The 17605-nt window shown below is 35.6% G+C and overlaps 1 protein-coding gene across 1 annotated transcript; it reads right to left on the bottom strand.

Annotated features, from left to right (window-relative positions):
- Positions 1 to 5370: 5370 nt before the first annotated feature.
- LOC136216653 (ethylene-responsive transcription factor 13-like) lies at positions 5371 to 6138 on the bottom strand. The gene has a single exon (XM_066003203.1). The coding sequence runs from the start codon at positions 6136 to 6138 to the stop codon at positions 5371 to 5373; it is 768 nt and encodes a 255-aa protein (XP_065859275.1).
- Between the last annotated feature and the right edge of the window lie 11467 nt (positions 6139 to 17605).

A 17605-nucleotide genomic window follows, 5' to 3' on the forward strand; every position in this document is an offset into this window, starting at 1 on the left:
CCCTCTCTCAAGCTCCAATGCTTAATCCTTAGTTTTGCTCTTTAGTTCTTAAGTTCGTTCGTTCTTAGTTCTTCAAGTTCTTCCTTTCGTTCTTCATTTTTCGTAGCTTCAGTCCCTCCTTTAGCTTCCTTTAGCTTCAATTCAAGTTCCAAAAGCCTCTTTTCAACTTTCTCGACTCAAATTAGTGTTTCTAAGTCGTTACTCTGCTCAAGTTTTCAATTAGAATTTCCTTTCTAAAGTAATTTTCCAGATTCGTCCATCCTTTTCAAAGCCCAATTCTGTCCATTTAACGTTATTTTTTGCCTTCGATCCCTTCGACAAAGTTGTTCCTAACGTCCTGAATTTCGATCTAGCTTTTTGATTCACTCAATTCCGTGTCCAGAAACTCCGTTTACAAGCTGATCTTTGTACCCCAAATTCTTTTAGCTATTCTGCCCAGAATTTCCCAGATTCGACTAGTTGTTTTCAAAGCCAGATTCCGTCAATTTAGAATCCGTTTTAGCCTTCGATCCCTTATAGAAAGTTGTTCCTAACCTCCCAAAGTTCAATTTACACTATTTACTTGTCCAATTCCGTGTTCTTAAGCACTCCAACCAAGCTCCCTAATGTCAAGATTTAAATCTGCCCCATTTGCCTACCAACATTTAGTCATTGCACAAAGCACATACCGTACGGGCCCGACCGGTTGTAGCTCTCCGAGGACCTCGCACCTACACCAAAATTCAACTTCAATCCGAGATAGCTATTGTGGCTCCGAGTTTGTTGTTGAATTTCAATTTATTTTATCGCATTTCAATTCTTTGTATTGATTTGTTTGTTCCAATTCAATTGATTACCTATATGTTTAATATAGAGATTTCTCAATTGTAATTTAATTCATTTCCAATTTCATGTTTCAAACATTTATTCATCAATAAAATACCAATTTTCACCAAATCTTGTGTCAACTTCGCATCTTTCAATTTCTTTATTTTTCACGTCTTCAATTTATTCGCATTAGCTTAAATAAAACAATTTATCTAGCAAAGTTTCTATAACGGCGCTAGAGACCCAAGAGGGACTTTTTCAATCCTTGCGTCCCTCGCCAATCGTTTCGTTTAGAATTCAAGTTTTGGCGCGTAAATCCATAAACTTAACCCACTTTAATAATTGAGAAATAATTTCTCTGGCACGCCCGCACCCTAACCACACGTGACAATGTTGAAATTAGCATATTCGCAAAATATCGCTAACAGTATGTTGTGCAGATGTTCAAATCTAAATCTTGTTTGGTTCCTTGGTTGCTTAGACAAAAATGGTTCAATTGTTTAAATCAGATCGATTCTGTGGCTTTTGTGGTGTCTCATATTTTTCGTGAAGGAAATCATGTTGCGGATTCGCTTGCAAATTATGGACGGACGGCAACAGCTTCGACTTGGTGGGATGTTGTCCCAGATTTTTGTGGATCGGTATTTTTTCATGATCGTGTAGGACGTTGCGTTTATCGCTTTTCCTAATTCTTTGGCTTCATTTTATTCTTTATTCTTTTTGTATTATGACATTTATTTACTCTTTTAATAAATTTGGTTCGGGGTTTTTTTTTGGGTCTGTGGTGGGGGTGCCAGCATAGCTGGGATGTCCGCCGCTTACCCTTCCTCTCTAACCAATCTTTAATCAAAAAAATTATTATAGACAAAAATCATATTTAAGTCCATGAACTTTTAAGATTATTAAAAAACAACCAGAAAATTTATTTATTTATTTATTATATTGTTAAGATAAATGTTAACAAATGTCAAAACACATTATTAAGCTCTTGAACTTTTAAGATTTTAAGGATTAAGATCCTGAATTTAAATTTTTACACACATTGAGCCATTCACTAATGACTTAGATACTAGAAGACATGTGACCCACTCTAATTCTTTTATCAACTGACTTAGGCATCAGAACGGGTTCATCGCACTCCCTTTGATGTTGATTCTGTGTAGTTGCAGATTTACACGTGGACTCTCAAGATTCAACCATATTAGAAAATATAGATTTAAGAGAGGATTATTAAGGTAAATTATTCATTTTTAATAGCATATTTATTGCATTGGTATTGATTGATGAAAAGTTTTAAATGACAAATAGAAAAAACGGAGAGCGTAGTTGATAATGTTCAATTTATTATGTTAAATATTTTAGTTGATTGAAGAATTATTGTTATTAAACATATAAATAATTACTTGTACTAATTAAATTAAGTGATTTTGATGGTTATAAAAGGAGGCCATGTGTTTTTTTTAACAAAAAGTTTGTCATTTATAAATCAAGAATGCGTTACATCGGAAACAACCAGTGATCTCACAAAAAGAGGGACTGAATCCCAGAAACATGGGCTAGGCCAGTAAAAAGATTCCCTTGCTAATCTATCTGCTACACTATTTGCTTGACACTTAATATATGATATAGTGGGATTATGACACAACACCGTGATAGCACGACACCTTGATATGATGCTTTCGAACTCTGAACCGTTACATGAAGCACTGTAGAAAGCATCCACGACACTCTTCGCGTCCATTTCAACCTCGACGATCTGCATTTGCTGCTCCTATGCCCAGCTGAGTGCTTCGTATAGGCCAACGGCTTCTGCAATTTGCGGTGACCGTCTACCTTGAACAACCTTCGTCCAGCAGTTGCGAACACGCCCCAGGCTATCTCGATAAACTGCACTAATACCAACCCGACAACCTTGTTCGTCAATTGCAGCATCGATATTTATTTTTAGTCCACCAACTGAAGGGAGCTGCCAATACGCATTCGGACATCTACTCGATGATGACAGGCCCTCACGTTCCCCATACGAGAACTGCTGAAACTCAAACAGAAATTTTCTTGCAGCGTGGACTTCTCGTTACTGCGTCCATATCTACTAGAGAATCAGACAGATTTCCTGCTGAGCTTTTATTCATTGAAATCCCTTTAGCTAGACGTCGCACCATTCCTCAAAATCATCCAAATGAGTATCAGTCAAGCTCATTCCCGCCTCCCTCCAGCATTCCTCCGCGTACCTGCAATCAATAGACACATGGAGGCGGTGTTCACCTGTCGCACCACATACAACACATTCGTTTGGAATCGGAATGCCTCGAAGTGCCAGCTTTTCCCGGATGGGAATATAACCAGCACAAAGCTTCCACATAAAGACCTTCACTCGTGGGGGCACGTCCAGTTTCCAGATGAGAGCCCACTCTTTCTGTGGCGCGGTATTATCCTCCCAAGCCAGTTCTCAAAAGCTAGGCGATATCCAGACTTTACTTTATAGCTCCCTGTCTGATCAAAATGCCATATTATAGCGTTTTCTACTTCTGTATACCCTGCTGGTAAAGTGAGAATTTCCGCCACATCTTCCAGATTAAAGATCCCCATCAGCAACCCGAAGTTCCACATCCCATGACCCTCATTCAGAAGATCAGCCACCTTGTAATTCTCGAAACCAGTTAGAGTCGCCGAAGTGGCTATGAACTGCGGCCTATTCGGTATCCATGGTTCAGTCCATATGTTGATGTTTCTGCGATCACCAACTCACCATCGGCATCCCTTAGCAAGAATAGACTTTGACTCTAAGATACTCCGCCAAACTAAGCTCGGGTTATTACCCAAAAAAGCCGTCCAGAATGTCCCTTCATGGAAGTATTTTGCTTTGATAACTCTACAGGCCAGAGCATTTGGGTTAGTAATCAAATTCCAAGCTTGTTTCCCAAATAGTGCCAAGTTAAACGACTCAAGAGGGTGGAAACCCAATCCTCCCTCTTCCTTTCTCAAACAAATTTTATTCCAGGCCGCCCAGTAAATATGCTTCCCAGCCGCACTAGAGCCCCACCAGAATGAATTCATCATTCGCTGGAGTTCATCACAAAGGAAAATCGGTAATAAAAAGATACTCATACAGTAAGTTGGAATATCCTGCGCTACCGCTTTTAAAAGAATTTCCTTACCTGCTTGTGAGAGGAATCTACTATGCTAGTTAAATAGTCTTTGCCAGAGCCTATCCCACAGATAACTGAAAACAATATCGACCCTGGAATGGGCAGACATACAAGCACCGGTTAGGTACTCTTCGCGTGGCTCGGTAAGCGAGAACTTCCGGAATGCAAATCCCAACCTTAATCTCAATTCTGAAGAATTTGTCTCTCTCCCAATTGGTTGGACCGTAGGTGCGATGATTTACTTCACGGGCGAGGTCTCTGGTTCAAGTCCAGGATGGCCCAGCTGCGCATTCCATCAAGAGAAAAGAAAAGATTCCAAGATTCTCTAAAAGGGTTAGGCTGCTCGGTGAGTTGCTAGCTATGGACCAACCAAAAGGGGACCGCTTTGCAACAAGCTTAATTGTACCGAAAGACTTGACATATGAAAAGAAAGAAGTTAACATTTAACTCTGACCTTTGGGAGATCTTTCCCTCTCTATTCCGAAGAGCGGTTGGTTCAGGTCAGCTCTCGGGAAGCGAAGATGTGTTTAGGAACAAACACTTCGCCTAATTCTTTCTTTTGAATCCCGGTCGACCTAACAAGAGGTAAGCGATGTGTCCTATCGACCCGCAACTGATACTGCTTCTAGCCAACATCGGCTATGGATCACAACCATCATCATAAAGGAATCTCGGTATGGGGTTGGATCATCGGCCCTGGTGATGACTCCCCTTACTAGTAAAGGGCTTCTAATTAGGGAGGGGAGCCCCATATACCTTCTAGTATGAGCGATGCAGTGACCCCGAGGATTTTTTCAGCGCCAGTTGGTCCTGTGTGGATACATTTGGACTGAATAGGATTTCGGATTTCTGGCAATTCACTGATTGGTCTGATGTCGTTTCATATTTCTCTAGTATTTCCATCATAGATAGAACATCGCTCATGTTTGCTCTGATAAAAAAGAAGTTGTCATCCGCGAATAACATATGGGATATCCATGGCCCATGCAAACTAGCTCTCAGCCCCTAAATCTTTTCAGAACCTTCTGCTTGGTTTAACATAGCTGATAGGCCTTCTGCACAGAGAATAAAGAGGTAGGGTGACAGGGGGTCCCCTTGTCTCAATCCTCTCATTGGGTAGAATGGTCCCACCTCATCCCCATTAAGAAGAAACTGGTAACTAACAGCCTGGACACATTGCATAATCCACTTCACAAAAGTTGAGTGAAAACTCATTAAGTTACAGAATCACTTATTTTAGTAAGTCAAAAGATTTAACTTTAAATTTTAAATTTAATACATTAAAATGGGAGTAATTAATATTTTTAAAATAAGTACTTTATTTTTAGTATTTATTAAACACTTGTAACTTTTAATACTTTTAATACTTTCAGCATTTATAATATAAATTTGACCAAACACCTTAATTTGATAATTATGAAAGCGAAGTTCCATGTTGGTCAAAATGATAAACAGACTTTTTCGTCGAAACAGATTCTCTCCTTCTCCGCTTTGGTTTTGGAGAATCATAATCCATCTCCGACCAAGCGGAAGACGAACTTGATGAGGATGAGGAAGACAAACTGCTGCAAAACGAGCGCTTATTCGTCACTCTAATTGGCTCATAATCGTTCGATCCGATTAAATGAGGAAAATTGAGTTTCGCTTTTGATCCACGCATTTCAAAAGCTGCTTGATCGTAAGCCAGAGCTGCATCCTCTGGTGTCTCGTAAGTACCGAGCCAAACTCTTGCTCCATTTTTCTTCGGTTCTCTAATCTCCGCCGCATATTTCCCCCACGGCCTTCTTCTCACACCTTTGTACTGCATTCCTTTCTTCGACGCACTCTTTGTACATGCCGCCGCAACATTTTCCAAACCAGCGGCAGAATCCGGAGGAGGCGGTTCAACTGTAGCTGAATCAGACTGGCCTGGCGGCAGCGGTGTGGGTGTCGCTGATCCAATGCGGTTAATTTCATCAATTGTGTCTGTTAGGGTTTCAGAATCATCTGGAAGGAGATACTGCTGAATCGGATCGGAATCCAGATCTGAAAAATCATTAGCGATCGGCATTGAGTAATCATCTTGAAGCAGATACTGCTGAATCGGATCAAATTCAGAAAAATCATTAGACATCAGGTAATTATCTTCGTCTTCGAATAGGAACTGCTGAATCGATTCTAAGAACTCCAAATCAGTCCTCATTGAGGTATTTTCTGATCAATTTTCTTATTTGCTTTTTGGCAATAGGTGTTTATATATATATATATATATATAGCTGCTACTTCATCTCTTTCCTTGAAAATGCTGAATTGAAGTGATTTTTCATGTGGTTTTATTAATTTGATCCGATTATAATATTTAATTATTAGTTCAGAATCTCCATATGTAAATTTATGGATTTATTGAAATTGCTGATGGGGTTTTGTTTTTCTTCTTCAGAGTTTCCATACTGATCCCATACCTCAATGGCAGTCGATAATATATTATATACTTTTATTTTCCCAAACATTTACATTGTTTTTCTTGCATGAATTAAGTATTGCACAAACATCTACTACATGCATTTAATATTTTTTTTTTTGTTTGTTATTACTCTTTCGACGTGTTTGTTAGAATGGATTTAGGAGGTGAGATAGGGATAAAAAAACACAAGATAAGTTATATCGTGTTTGTTTGGGAGATAGAAGAGTGAGACAGATGAGAGATAGACTTCTTATCCTTCAAATCCTATATCCAAGAGGGGAGTGGTATAAGGAGGTGAGATAAGCTCCTTCTATTTTAATAGGATGGAAAAATCTATCTTATCTCTTAATTTAATGTTATGTAGTTTAAATAAGGTTAAAATAGTAAAATGTATTATTTTATCTCTATCCCTATCCCACATACCAAACATTGAATAATAATTCTCGACTATTATATTTTTATCATTATCCCTATCCCAATAGAATACCAAACGCCCAATTTCTATTTTCTGATTATATATTTGACTATAGCTTCTTCAATTAGTTGACTCTCATGGTGTTTTGTCATGAATGTTTTTTTTCCTTTCAAATATAACGGTATGTTAAGAGCATCAGTCCTAGTGCACTCTCTAAAAATAATATAAATAATTGACTCTTAGTGATTTAAGAGTGATTAAGACATATCATCTCCAACAATACTCTTATATCCACTCCTTATTTATTATTTTATTATTAAAATTATTAATTATTGTTCTATCTACCAATAGTGAAAGGAGAGAGAATCTTCAATAATAAATTATTAAATAAAAAATGAAATAAAAGTCACTAAGAGGTGGAGAGAGACTCTCTATTAATAAAATGGATGTGAAGGCTCTTAGTGATTTGAGGAGCCACTAAGAGGCTGTTGGAGCTCATTTTTAATTCCCCCTCCTCAAATTTTAACTTAAGAGTCAAACTAAGAGGCTGTTGGAGATGCTCTAATCATTTCATTTATTATTCATTCATTATCATATACAATTCTCGGCTTTTAATTATGGTTTTAGTGATTTTTGTTGTTTTCACCTTTTTCTCGGGATATAAATCCTAACAAGTTATGCCTCAGGAAGGAGGATGGAGATTTGGGTTTTAGGCATCTTAACTCTTTCAATGTTTGTTTACTTGGTAAGCAAGAGTGGAACTTGGTTTCAAACAGTAATGCGTTTGCTTATAGAATCATCAAAACTAAAGTTTTCCTTGAAGGGTATTTTTGGACGGCTCAGTTGGATCACAACCCAAGCTTAGTGTGATGGAGCATTTTGCGATCTAGATCAACGCTTGTTGAAAGATTTAAGTGGCGTATTGGAGGAGGTTGTTGAAACACCTTTCCACATAATTTTGATTTGACAAAATTGTTTAAGTATAATTGAAATACATATTCTAAACACACTAAGTTTAAATGCTTTAATTTATTCTACTAATGTGTTTGTTCAATGTTGAGTTAAAATTGTTTATAAGACACAAGAATTAAAAGGCCCAAGCCCAATACGGAAGTCAAGGCCCAAGTCAAACAACTCAGTATAACTCGGTCCGCGTTTGTTAAAACGTTGTCGCTTTGGACAAAACGCAACTCAGCAAGAGAAGGATCTAGAAGACCTTCGGGAACAACTTCAAGATGAAGCTGCTGAGTAGTCTCGACAAAGCGTACAAGACAGCAGCTGGCTAATGAAAACTTCCAGACAAAGTATTTCTACTTTGGGTAAAGTTCAGACGACACAGTATGCTGTCTAGTTGACTTTACCATAAAAGGAGAGACAGTCTGCTGAGCTGACCGAGGACAGAAGATACACAAATCTGATTGGCCGAGAGCTCTGAGCAAGTCAGGATGACAACGACAGGAAGCCGTTTCCCTCCAACGGTTATTTCGAAATTCGAAATGACCGATGCCCAGACGTCTCTATAAATAGGGCCATCAGAAGCTTCATTCAATACAGAACTTGATCAAGCCATTACGCTGACCAAATTTCTACACAAGTTCTGCAAGCAAGAAGCAAAGCAAATCTTACACTACAATTCATACATTTGTGTAAAAGTCTAGAGTGATTATTTCAATCGTCTAAAGTGTCTTAGCAAATCATTGTATAGGACAAAACACTTATCATTTCTAGAGATAGAAAGGAGAGGCTGAGTACTCGGTTATAGTACTCAGCGAGAGATTAGGATTGAGTAGAGGTATAGAGGAAGGTACTCTTGTCATACTCAGTTGCTAAGATTGTAAAAGGTTTGAGGCTCTACCTTTAAAGAGCTCAGTAGAGGATTCGAAATCTCGGAACGTGTTCCGGGGACAGGACGTAGGCTTAGAAGAAGCCGAACCTGGATAAATCTGCTGAGTAAAGTATTTCTTACCTTTAACTCCTTATATATATTGCTTGCTTAAAATAACCAAAAACTGACCAAGTAAAGAGGTCAAGTTGAGTTGTGCGTGTTGAACATCTGAGCTCAGGAATAGACACTAAGTGCTATCTCCTGACTCAAGCTAAGAAACTGACCTAGTCACCAGTATCTTGCTGTTTACTCAGCGCCGCTGTTAAAACCTTTTTCCTTAGAAAAAGAAGTCTGCCCTAATTGCGAAAAAGTTTAAATAGTTCCTAACCCCCCCTTGGAACTATACTTGCAACCCTACAAGGGACCAACAGAGGTAGTGTTATTTCTAGGGAAAAGTACAAAAATAAACCTTGTGGTTTGGACCATTTTCAAACGTATACTACGTGGTTTAAAAGTTTGCAAACAAGTACATTGAGGTTCATTCCGTTAGCAAATAGAGTCAAAAAAAAGCTAACGGTGTTAAAAAAGGTGACGTGGCAGTCAAAGTCAAAAAATTAAAAGGGCATTTTGTCATTTCATTTACTTTTAATTTTATTATTGATTTTATTTTAAAAATAATACACTCTACCCAATAACTAAATGACACCTCACTGAATTTCTAAATACTATACTCTCTTTCTCTCACCTATCTCTCTTCCTCTTCCGTCAAATACAAATGAGAAAAATAAAGGTAAAGTTTCTGTTTCTCCATCTCTGCAACCGAAGCACCATTACAGAGTAATATAGGTCCGGCCACCGGAATGGCGCATTGAGCGGAGAAATTGAGTAAAGCTTCATGAGAGAAGGTAATCGATTATCAGATAAATTTTTCATGGAAGCTATCGGAGGAGATAAGGAGATAGGAAGAGGAAATTAAGATCTCCAGAACGGAGAAAATACGAAGCATGAGTGATGTTATCGACGGAAAGACGCATCTCTGTATTAATACTCCTCACTACAAGAAATCCGTGTTTATGTGACAACTATTTAATTGTCACATAAATTGTTGTAACAAAAAGCATATTATTTGTGATAATAATTTTTTAATTATCACAAAAATAAATTTTGTGACAATTTTTATAAAATTATCACATATGGATAAATGAATTTGTAACAATAAATCTTTACTTGTAACTTAAATTTAGATGTGACAATTACAATTGTAACGATAAATATAACAAATGTTACAACACATTTATAATTGTTACAAATATTTATTTTGTGACTAGTAGAAAGAAATTATCACAAATAATTTGTTATTTTGTGACATATTCAGGGCCAACTTATATATTAAGCAAATCAATTACAATGCTATCTTTCCCAAATTGCGATCCCATCTTTCCTCCTAATTTCATACGGTTAAGCAAAACTTCAGAAATTCCAATACTCCGCCAAGCGATTCAGGCAGATAACAGTAGCCACCAGAAGTCAGCCTTTGATGGTCACCGCCTATGCTACTCACCGCTGCCGTTCATCCATAGAGGTTAGACGATTCGTCGTTTATTCTATATTTCAATCTCCAGGTTAGTTGGTTTGGTTTTTCAACCGCTGCCGTTCACCCATAGAAGTTAGACGATTCGTCGGTTATTCTATATTTTAATCTCCAGGTTAGTTGGTTTGGTTTTTCAATCAGTTTGAATAATCAAAATGCAATTTGATTATATGTGTTAGAAAATTGTTTAAATTGGGATTGCAAGGTGCAACTTATTATTTTTCTTCTTCTGATTCTTGTTCTTATGAGCTGTATAACTTGGGAAATTGATTAAATTAAGAAATATGTTAGTTTGAAATTTTCCATTTACATAGACATTTGGACTAAAATTATGTTATATTGGATGATATGCTTTTGCAGCACTCTGTTTATTTGATGATATGAACAACATTAATGGATTTAAACTTGAGCATGTCCGCTGTATTGCAGATGGTTTTGTGATCACTGAACAACTATGAACACTTTTTTCCTTTTAATTCAGTTAAGGTCCTGTAGGAGTGAAAGGGAGGGCACACCTGCAGTAAAGTCATCAATAGCCAGCACCCTGTGACCCAGAAAGCCAATCAATCAGAATGTGTTGGCTTAGGAGTTTGAGTCAGCACGAACTCGCTAACAACCCCGTTCACTTGGCTACTTGTCTCAGGTATTCCCACAAGAGCTACTGGGCATGTAATTTTATGCAATGACTTATTGCCCTTAACGTTTAAAATGGTGCAATTTTAGCTCTAAGGTTCAAAAATACAGTTAGGAGCAATTGATCTAATTTATCAACCAGAAAAGTAAAATTGTTCTTTGATACCATCATTAGGGGTAAAATTACACAATTTTATACGTTAGAGGTAAAATTATTCCCAGCTCTCAAGTGTTAGGGGTATTTTTGAACCTTATACCAATTTAATTACTCAGTTGCTTTCTCTACTTTTTGTGCATTTGCTTGTTTAACAGAAGGATGAAAAATTAGATGTAACCGTTCTATTTACTTCCATGAGAATGATTTCATTAAATGATGTAGCATGGTGACTTTAAAGCTGTCGATTTCATTTTTAAATTTACATTTATGCTTTCTTTGCAGTTTCTTCACTATCTTTTAGATACTAAGGTGGAATGGAGGAATAGTAATACCAAGAATCTGCAAATTAGAAAATACCAGTAAGAGATTTGGTGGAGGAGAATCATTGATTATATTACACAATTTAAGAGATTGGGAGTCCGCATCGAGCAAGTCTAGGGAGTGCCAATTGCTAGCACGGGAGAATGAAGAATAATGATTTCAGTAAGAATAGAGCAGCCCTCCGTAGCTTATTCTTCAACCAGAAAAAGGCGACCCCTACCCAAATCGAAAGAAGGGCCTCAAATGAGTAAGATATTTTTGCCATCTTTTCATGATGAGACTACTACACTCATGTTTATTCTCGTTATTTAAGGAATATAGTTAAGATATAAGAATGTGTATCGTAGTTAGTTTTGCTTTTTCTTACCCAATTTAATTTCATTTACCTTTTGAGTCTTACCTTAGATTATTAGTTGCTAAATCACAAAGCAAAGAAAAGTATACATTGTAACTAATCAGTTTTCACTAGCAATAGTCAGTGATTTCATTAACAAATATATTATCGACTGTTAGCTCAATAGCTCAAGGCTGAAGCAGTTAAATCTAACTCTTTGATTGCAGACTCAATTGTCTTTGAAGGAATTAGCTAACTAGCCTAGGTGATAACACATGGCATGAATGGGCGTTCTGCTAATTTCACTCCTAAGTAATGAGTAAGCAGTTTCCACTCTTCCTGGAATCCATTGACTAAAGTGGCTCACTTATCAAGGACCACTTTGTTCACTTATCTTTATGCATTCGAATTCACCAAAAAGCATATAAGTATAAGATAGTCTGATCCCAAATTCAACTTAGAGGATTAACGAAAGTCTTATTTGCCACTTTAAGCCAATTTCTCTCTATGTGCATTGAGTTTCTCTTTTATTGTTTCAGGTGAAAAAAATCTTTATGTGGACCTTCTACAATCTACTCACGGTGTCTACGATGTTGGCAGTGATAAATGCTCTGTTCAGAATTTTGATTACTAGATTGGGAAAGTTTGCAATTCGGTTAATGAGATTCTCAATTCTTACCATCATTTTTACTGCTAGATACCAGCATTGAAATATATGTGTATGGAGATATAGATACGTTACCAAGTTCAACTAGATATGGTGGGAATCAATATTTTGGGTAAGGAATATGTATGGTGTAAGTGAGATAGTTGAGAGTTCAATGCATATTTTTAGGCAACTATGTAAATTGATACTCAATTGGGTGGCTAGCCGTTAATGGCTATGTAAATTGATACTTTATCAAAATTATTGTAATATAAAAAATTTAATCATTTATATGTTTAGTTATATATAGTTATATATATGAATGTATTTATTTATTTTATTTATAATTAAACTAGCTATTATAAAAAATAATATATATATATATATATATATATATATATATATATATATATATATAATTCTCATATGTGACAACAAATAAAATAATATGTAAATATTGTCACTCAACAAATTTATTTGTAAATTTATTATTGTCACTGATATGTATTAGTTACAATAACTTCTTTTACAAATCTATATATGTTACCAAACAATATGGTTACAAATATTTTTTTGTGATGAATAGAAATTGTAACAAATTCGTAATTGTAACAAGATAAAATTAACACCCATATATATTAGTTACAATAATTTTTTGTCACAAATATATACTTATGTTAACTAAATAATGTAACAAATATGAAATTATGACAAGTTAAAGTTGTCACTGTATTTCAATATTTTGTGATAAGAAAAAGAAGTTATCACTGATATATAATTGTTACAATAAAAAAATAGTGTTACAGGTTTATATATGCGACAATGCTAATTGTAACGAATATTTGTTTTTTTGTGACAACTAAGTAAGATTGTCACACGATTTTAGGATTAATTATTACTTAATTTGTGACAACATACTACGTTTGTGACAATATTTTACTTTTCAGTTACAATAAAAGTTGTAACACTTAAAAATAATGTGACAACAAACTTATTATCACAAAAAATAAAAACTTATGTGACAATATTTTAATGTCACATTTGCCAAAAAGTATTAGCAACGGAGTTTTACATGACAACCCTCGTGACACCTACTTATCGTCACATATACTGTTAAGTGACAATTTTTCCGGAGTTTGTGACAATATTTGTTGTCACAAACAACCTGATTTCTTGTAGTGCCTCCTCCTCCATCCCCATTCTCGTTCCCATTTCGATCTCAATCTCTAAATAAATTTCAACTTCACAATAAAACCCGATCTTCTCTCAAAAATTCTAATTTAAAAAAATGGAAACTGATCTGAATCTTTAGGCAAATGAGCTCCGACTAGGATTACCAGACTCCGACATAATCAATGAAGAACAAGAAGCTTCTTCTACTAGAAACAACAACAATTGCCAGAAGATGATTCAATTTCAAACCCAATTTTGAAACACGATCAACAAACCTCTGCTCCTGCTCAAAAGTAAGTGATAATTTGTTTCTCCTATAAATGAAATTGATAATTTCAATTTGGAATAATGTAGTTATTTACGATTTGTTTGTTCTTATTGTTTGTAGAACACTATGATGGCAGCCGGTAGCTGAAGAAGACAGAGACCGAGTTGTCATGTTCAGCTATGGAGTAAATGTAATTTTAGGGAGGAGGAAGAGAGATAGGCGAGAGAAAGAGTAGCATTTAGAAATTCAGTGAGGTGTCATTTAGTTATTGGGTAGAGTGTATTATTTTTAAAATAAAATCAATAATAAAATTAAAAGTAAATGAAATGACAAAAATGCCTTTTTAATTTTTTGACTTTGACTGCCACGTCACCTTTTTTAACACAGTTAGCCTTTTTTGACTCTGTTTGCTAACGGAATGAACCTCAATGTACTTGTTTGCAAACTTTTAAACCACGTAGTATACATTTGAAAATGGTCCAAACCACAAGGTTTATTTTTGTACTTTTGCCTTATTTCTATGTAGTAGGATCTATGGATTATCAATAACACTAGCGTTAGACCTACAACAATCATGAAAGATAGGTTAGAAGAAATATGTGTCGCTCCGGATTTTAAGACATGAGGAATGAGGAATGAGAAATTGTGTTGTTTGAAGATATGTTTGATCCTCTAGATGTAGATGCGGTTGTAGTTATACCTGCGAGAAGAAATGAGCCTAATGATTGATGATAGGCTCATTTGGCACTTTGGTAACACGAGTGGAAAATTTGCATCGCCTTATTTGCGTTGGTTCCTATAACTTGCGATGCAATAAATACATTTGCATCGACCCTTTGCAAAGGGCCGATGGAATTTTTATGTGATATAGTATTTGTATCGGCCCCTTAATAAGGGCCGATGAAAATACGTTTCTTATTTGCATCGGCCCCTTGTTATGAGCCGATACAAAAGTAAATTTATTTATTTGCATCGGTCCCGCTGAAAGGAGCGACGTAAATACTATTAACATTTGCATCAGCCTGTTGTTAGGGGCTGATGCAAATGAACATCACAATTTTTTCTTACTCGCCCTGTCTTCAATTTTGAATCAGAGTTGTCTTCAAGAGAGTTACTATTTTCTTCCCTGGCGGCGCTTCCTCATGGTTGGGCTTGCTTCTGTTGGAAATTTTAGGGAAAAATAACATTTTACATGTTAATTTTTCATCACTTTTAAGGCTTATATACAGAAGTTTAAAATGATAATTTGAATGCTGTTTTTTCATAAACATGTTCTATTATATAAGAGCTTTTTAATAGTATATTACACGCTAAAAAAGATCGAGTATTGAATGAGATATTCATGCTCAAATGGGACCACTTGAGATGTATATCTAATTGAATTGCAACAGTCAAATATAAATTAATTACCAAATTAATTCTGTGTTGAATTACACTCAAATTAGAATTACTATAATTAATTTAGTGGTTATGAATTCAAATTTCTATAATCTGCACATCTAATTGAGTTGCAACAGTCAAATACAAATTAATTACCAAATTACTTATATATTGAATTGCATTCAAATATAGAATTAATATAATTAATTTAGTGGTTATGAATTCAAATTGAATTCGTCAATTTGTGGAATCTGACAACCCTATATGTTATGATTTTGTGTTCTTTTGTCCATTACACAACACACACAAATTTCTCTAAATTTTTTATTCTAAGCAGTCAATTGTACCTTGGGAGACGGTCACCAAATTGGTGCAACCTGTCTTAAGGGAACTGGTAATTCAGGCCTCGGGCTAATCTTCGCTTTACGGTTTTATTTCGTTTTTGTTTCCTTTCTTTATTTTGTTATTGTGTTTTCCATTTCCATTTCAGTTCTCTAAATAGATAATTATATTCCATAATCATTACTCTTAATAAAATTATCTATTTTTATCATGCTCGTGGTTTATTAGTTTTTACAATCTTAAGACAGAACACTACTTACCTTTGAGTTTTGGAGGATACTTTGATTAGAATTTTAGATTAATTCTTTGATTAATCTGAATTTGTTAAACAGAATTTATATATTCTGTTTTGGACCAACATTTGAATCAAAAATCTTTACAAACAGAAAATTTAGGAAATTGGAAGTTCAATTCTGAGTTTCAATTTGTGACTAAATATAAACATTTTGTGCTTGTATTTGGGATTTGTTTCTTTGAAATTGTTGAATTTTGTTGCTAACTTTATTTGTTTTCTATTTTAGAAACAGTGACTAATAGAGATGAAAACCCTATTCTTGGATAGAATTCTGGTTCTAAGAATGATTCAGGAAACAATGGAAAGAACACGAAAACTCCGATTAATGGAGATGGTTCTTGTTCTAACAGTGGTTTCCGAATCAAGAACACGAGAATTAATGTTTCAATATCTGTAATAGACGGTGACAGACATGGAAAACACTCGGCTGTGAATTTCAAAACATAGCAACTGAAGATGATATTCTTTTTAACCATGCTTGAGTTGGTTAACTTTGTCAAGGATGCTCATCCTGCTTTGAATCAGGATGATCTTGACAATGTTAATGCAATTGAAGCATGAACGCACTCTGATTTCATTTGACGTAACTATATTTTAAATGGTTTAACTGATACACTTTACGTTGGTTTCGAAGTTAAGAAAATGGCAAAAGAATTATTGGTGTCTTTGGATCACAAATATAGGACATAAGATGCCGGGACTAAAAAATTCTTAGTGGGGCAGTTTCTAAACTATATTATGGTGGATTAAAAAAATTTGTAAGTCAAGTGCAAGATCTTCAAATTATTATCTATGAAATGCATCAAAAAGAATTGTAGTTAGTGAATCTTTCCAAGTGGCTGCAATTATTGAAAAATTGCCACCTGGTTGGAAAGACTTCAAAAATTACCTTCAAGATAAACGTAAGGAAATGACTATTGAAGATCTAATATTAAGGTCGAGAATTGAAGAAGGTAATAGAGACACTTTGAAGATCTACAATGCATAGACACAGTTGAGGGCATTTTATTCCACTATAGAGGAAATATCAGCACTTTTTTCAAAGCAGTAAGAACAATTGAAGGCAATGTAAAGGAAATTGGAAGATGAGGAAAATTATGAGAACACGTCTCTAGATACTGGCCTGAATGAACTTGTTGAGAATATGGCTAGTCATGGTCTGTTACATCTCAGAAATTCAAATGTTTATAACGGTGCAAAGACTTGTTCTACTGCAGCTTAGAGGTGTAACAGAAGCCTGTAAGTTGCTTCAGGCAACGTCGATACAAGTTCCACTGAGAAGCATGATTGCAATATAAGAAGTCAAGGTGGAGAAGAAAATACCCAAGAGGAAAAATTCACAAGTTCTATTCGTCATGCTAATGGTGGATTCGGTTCCGACATTGATGGAATTGGCACAACTTTTATCCTAGATCCATAGACCATATGAACAGAGCAAGTTCTTAAAACCGAAAGCTTAAACTTTATGGTGATACAAATATTGATTTGAACAAGTGTGGCTCATTAGTTGGAGATACGATGTAATTAGATGATGAACCGCATGTTCAGGAAAGGGACGAGGGTGTCCAGACACCATCTTTTGATGTGTTGAATCAGTCCCAACCATGAGGCACCTATTCGAACAGTTGAACTTATAACTTCTGAAGTTGATGGGATGCTGGGCTTACATCACTGCTCTTTTAGTCCATGGTGAGAATGAATCTCCTAGAATTAGAGACAATAACGAGAAGGTCGACACAGTTGTTCTGCATTCTAATGGACAAATGGCAGAAAGTCAAAGTACACCAACTATTGAGGATGCAGTTGCCAGACGAAACATCGAATAT

This window comes from Euphorbia lathyris, chromosome 2, assembly GCF_963576675.1.
Source record: "Euphorbia lathyris chromosome 2, ddEupLath1.1, whole genome shotgun sequence".
NCBI lineage: Eukaryota > Viridiplantae > Streptophyta > Magnoliopsida > Malpighiales > Euphorbiaceae > Euphorbia > Euphorbia lathyris.